This window comes from Octopus bimaculoides, chromosome 4 (genome assembly GCF_001194135.2).
Source record: "Octopus bimaculoides isolate UCB-OBI-ISO-001 chromosome 4, ASM119413v2, whole genome shotgun sequence".
NCBI lineage: Eukaryota > Metazoa > Mollusca > Cephalopoda > Octopoda > Octopodidae > Octopus > Octopus bimaculoides.
This window is the reverse complement of record NC_068984.1, coordinates 250809-255826: the sequence shown is the minus strand read 5'-3', so window position 1 is coordinate 255826 and position 5018 is coordinate 250809. Positions and strand designations below refer to the sequence as shown.

Below are 5018 nucleotides of genomic sequence, written 5' to 3'. Positions count from 1 at the left end.
TGTATTGACACAAAGATTTTGTAGTCTGTATTGGTACAAGACCAGCCAAGTTCAAGGGAGGAGTATTTGACCCCAGTGCTCAACCAGTACTTTCATTTATCAACCCCAAAAGAATGAAAGGCAAAGTCGACCTTGGTGGAATTTGAACTCAGACAAAAGGCTACCAAGTATTTTGCTTGGGGTGCTAACAATTCTGCCAACTTACCAATTAATAAGCACAGACATGGTTGAGAAGCAGCTTGCATCCTAACCTCATGGTTTCAAGTTCAGTCCTACTACATGGTACCTTGGGCAAGTGCCTTCTACAATAGCTTTGGGACTATCAAAGCCTTGTGAATGGATTTAGTAAATAGAAACTGAAAGAAACCCAGTGTGTGTGTGTGTGTGTGTGTGTGTGTTTATGTGTGTGTGCGTGCGTGTGTGCATGAGTGTCCATCCCTTTGTCTCTAAATTGTGTAATGGTTGTGAATGAGTGTCACTGTCCAGTGTCATTCATTTCCAATATTCTGTGAGAATATATCTTTCCTCACTTGGAAACAAGGGTTGGTGACAGGAAGAGCATCCAGACAGAGAAATCTGCCTCAATAAACTTTGTTCAACCCATGCAAGCATGGAAAAAATGGATGTTAAAACAATGAATATTAATTAATGTTAATTGACAGGTAACAGTACCATTTTCTGAAGTGAGTTTCTCCATTTGTTTCTGGTCTTCATCTTTAAATCCAAAGAAACTCAAATAACAAAATTCGAAAGGTTTCAAACGAAAACTCATCTGAAATAGAGAAAACAAAAAAAAAAAGTAGTAATAAAATAGAAAAAAAATAATAAATGAAGTAACTAGATAAAGCAAAATTAAATTTAACAAAGTATAAAGTCACAATGAACTTAGGTGAAACTCTGCAATCTGAAAAAAACTAGCCAACTGTCTATCCCCTCGCCACCACCTTTTTTTATTGAAAGTCATCAGTCTTTCTTGCACCAATAATTTCTTATGCTATCACTCATTATTCAAATCCAAAGTTCCCACTCTCTAACCATCACTACATCTTCAATGCTATCTCTTTCTCTCTCTCACACTACCCGCCTCTTCTATCAATCATTGTTGGTGGCATCCATCTCTTTCTCTTGTTCTATCCTCCTCTCACTCCTATCAATTTGGTCCTTCTATGTTACTCCCTCCTCTATCATTAAACTCACATTATTTTCCATCACTGTCATTGAAAACAAACAAAGGTGACAAATAATAGAGAGGACTTGTTTAGTTTTGCCAAGGACATGACAACCTCTCTTATGCTGGTGCCACAATCAAATACGCTCAGTAAGACCTGTAAAGTGGTTAGCGATAAGAAGGGCATCTAGTTGTAGAAACCCTGTCAAAATTGGAACATGTAAGTGATCTGTGGTCTCCATCCCTCCTGAAACTTGATAACTGAAACAACCATGCCAGCTTTGAAAAACAGATGTAAAATGGTGGTGGTGGTGGTGGTGGTGACATGCACACACATGCATACAAATATACAGGTACACACACATACAGGGAAGTTGCCTAACTATGTGATCTCAAGTTCAATCCCACTGTGTGGCACCTTGGGTAACTTTGTCCTATTATAGCCCTAGGACTTGTGAGTAAATTTCAGAGACAAAGGCTAAAAGAAGCCAAACGTGTGTGTGTATGTGTGCAAGTGCATGAATGTATTTAGTACTGTCTCCGTGCCTTGACTGTGTGATGATTCTAAACCATGTGTCACCATCATGCAAGTAGTGCCCCATGAAAGTGTGTCTGATCATGGAGAAATATTACCTTACTTGGAAACAGGCACATCTCACCCATATGAGCATGGAAAAATTGACGATGATGATGATGATGATGATTTGTGTGTCCATGTGTGGACGTGCACGCCCTTGTTATGCCAAAAGAACACACAGAGAAATATTACCTTACCCGCAAGCAGGTGAGGGCTGGCAACATAAAAGGCATGAGGCCATAGAAAATCTGCCTCAAATTCCATGTGACCCATGGAAACATGGAGAAGTGGATATTAAATGATGATGATCTTCAAACACAGATGAACAAAGAGATAAAAGGTAGTTCATACATACAAATATATATATATATACCCACACACACACACATACCCACAAATAAACATATCTAGAGGTACAAAGAAAAGAAAAAAAAGGTCATAACTACTTAGAAAATATTCATTTCTTGCAAGCTTTAGCATTGACATAGTAAACAGCAAATGAAGTTGAAAGTAATTAAGCTAGAATTAGGTTATAAAAACGAATTCAGACAATATGTTTTTATACTTACAAATAGTTCTTGATCAGCACGGCTAACAATATTGTCACGGTGTTCCCAAACCTCCATAATCCAATCTACTTTCATAATAGGTATACCATAGTTGACAGAAAACTACATCAGATTGTAAAAGGAACTCATTAATATCTTTTTAGGACATATCAAAAACAAAATACTCTCCAATTCCACATCTATAAACACACACACACACACACACATGCATATGTTATAACTGGTTTTACCATGACTAGGAATGAAGCTGACCTCTGTCAACTGATACAGTTGACACATTCCAAGACAAAGTTTTCAGCAGATATCTTTTATACAAACCAGGATGTTGTTCTGCAAGGATCTTTTTTTTTTTCTCAACAACTGCAGCCTCTCATTAAATAATTACACTTACACACACACACACACACACACATACATACATATGGCTACTTAGCTCATTCTTGTTTAAATTAGGCAAATTACTTAGACCATAAATGTGTTCTTTGTTTTGTTTAAGTCTAAGCCTCATGGTTACTGGAGATAACATCAAAAAACTGCCATGCTGATTGCAGCAATTGAACCAGAAACACAGGTCCACAACATTTTCTTTAATGGCATGCCAATTTTGAAGAATTTTTGACGCTTGAAATCATCTCTCTTCTCAAGTGGAGCTGGTCCTGCTTGCCATATCAAAACTTTATGTTGTATGGTATTTGATATACCTGCACTCGTCTTTAAATATGTACTATTGACCACATTGATTTATTTCTCTTAGTTCATTTTTTCTGAACTATATATATATGTATATATATCCTGTGCCGGTGGCACGTAAAAAGCACCATTCGAGCATGCTCGTTACCAGCATCGCCATACTGGCACATGTGCCGGTGGCACGTGAAAGACAACATTCAAGCGTGGTCATTGCTAGTGCCGCCGAACTGGCTCCCATTCAGGTGGCATGTAAAAAAACACCTTTAGAGCGTGGTCGTTGCCAGTACTGCCTGACTGGTCCTTGTGCCAGTGGCACGTAAAAGTACCCACTACTCTCTCGGTTGGCGTTAGGAAGGGCATCCAGCTATAGAAACTTTGCCAGATCAGATTGGAGCCTGGTGCAGCCTTCTGGTGCAGCCTTCTGGTGCAGCCTTCTGGCTCACCAGTCCTCAGTCAAATCGTCCAACCCATACTAGCATGGAAAGCGGATGCTAAACGATGATGATGATGATGATGATGATATATTATTTAAGTACTAGAAGAAGAAAATGGAGAAACTGACATATAGACATCAATTTATTTCAACATATTCAATTCTGTACAATATCAAATTCCTTGCTCCTAAAGCTGTTTCCATGCCCAATTAATTCAATTTGAGAAATTAAATTAATTAAAATTTTCATATTGAATATCATTAATTGGGTATTTCTTTAGCAACCGATGTATTGGTTGCTAAAACGCACATATCTGAGTCAATCAAGGGTCACCCAACACATTAAGTGTAGCTCCTTTTTCATCGAATTCTTCCCCTGAAGAAATACCCAAAATTTAAATTGATTTAATTTCTCAAATTGAATTAATTGGACATGGAAACAGCTGTAGGAGCAAGGAAGTTAATACTGTACAGAATTAATTATATTCAAATAAACTGGTGTCTATATGTCAGTTTCTCCATTTTCTTCTTTCTATTACTTAAGTAATTTATACCCACATCCATCAATCAGACTGGAGCCTGGTGTTGCCATCCGGTTTCACCAGTCCTCAGTCAAATCGTCCAACCCATGCTAGCATGGAAAGCGGACGTTAAACGATGATGATGATGATGATGATGATGATCAATGTGAAACTAACATCTTTGGTTTTTCACTGACACTGGATAAAACCAGTGCCCCTATCAAATGTTTATATATAAAATGGATGGCCCTTCTTACTGCCAATCACTGAATATCATCATCATTTAACATCTACCTTCCATGCTGGTATGGGTTAGACAGTTTGACAGGAGCTGGCAAGGGCAGGAGCCTGCACCAGAGTTCTGTGTCTATCTTGGTAGAGTTTTAACAGATGAATACCCTTCCTAACGCCAACCACCCAGTGGAGTGGACTGAGTGCTATTTATGTGACACAAGCACAGGTGAGGTCAGTGTTGGCAAGGTTTTTACAGCTGGATGCCCTTCCAAATACCATCCACTTTACAGTGAGGACTGGATTTTTTTTAAGTGGCATCAGCACTGACTGGCAGGGTCACCAAGTAACTTGCAAGACAAAGATCCTTCGAGAGGGGAGGGGACGGGGCATTGGAGGAGGTGATCTTGTGTCAAATGATGAAAAGGTTATGGTGAGACAGAAACAGGTGTCTTGCTGTGGAGGAGGTATATGGTTACCTGGCCAGAGAGAGAGAGAGAGAGAGAGAGTGATCAAGAATGAGGACAGAAACAGGTGTGTTGCTGTAAAGGAGATACATGGTTACCCAGGCAGAGGGAAGAGCAGAAGGAGAGAGAGGAGAGAGAGAGAGAGAGAGAGAGAGAGTGTGTGTGCAAGAGAGCAGGAGAGAGAGATGGTGGCAGAGTGCCAGGCATACTCAGAATATAAACGAGGGGATCAGAATATAAACGAGATGATCAAATAAAAGAGAGAGGGCAGGAGAGAGATGGTGGTAAGTGCCAGGGCATACTCAGAATATAAACGAGGGGATCAGAATATAAACGAGATGATCAAATAAAAGAGAGAGGGC

At 39.4% G+C, this 5018-nt stretch overlaps 1 protein-coding gene across 1 annotated transcript in view; it reads right to left on the bottom strand.

Moving 5' to 3' along the window:
• LOC106881851 (protein ECT2) overlaps nucleotides 1-5018 on the bottom strand; it is a 129719-nt gene that overhangs the window by 69611 nt on the left and 55090 nt on the right. Inside the window, exons 7-8 of the mRNA XM_014932366.2 lie at nucleotides 2315-2416; nucleotides 673-772 (exon numbers count right to left, since the gene is read on the bottom strand). Of these exons, the coding sequence (XP_014787852.1) occupies nucleotides 673-772; nucleotides 2315-2416 (202 nt within the window). The remainder of the gene's footprint in view (nucleotides 1-672; nucleotides 773-2314; nucleotides 2417-5018) is intronic.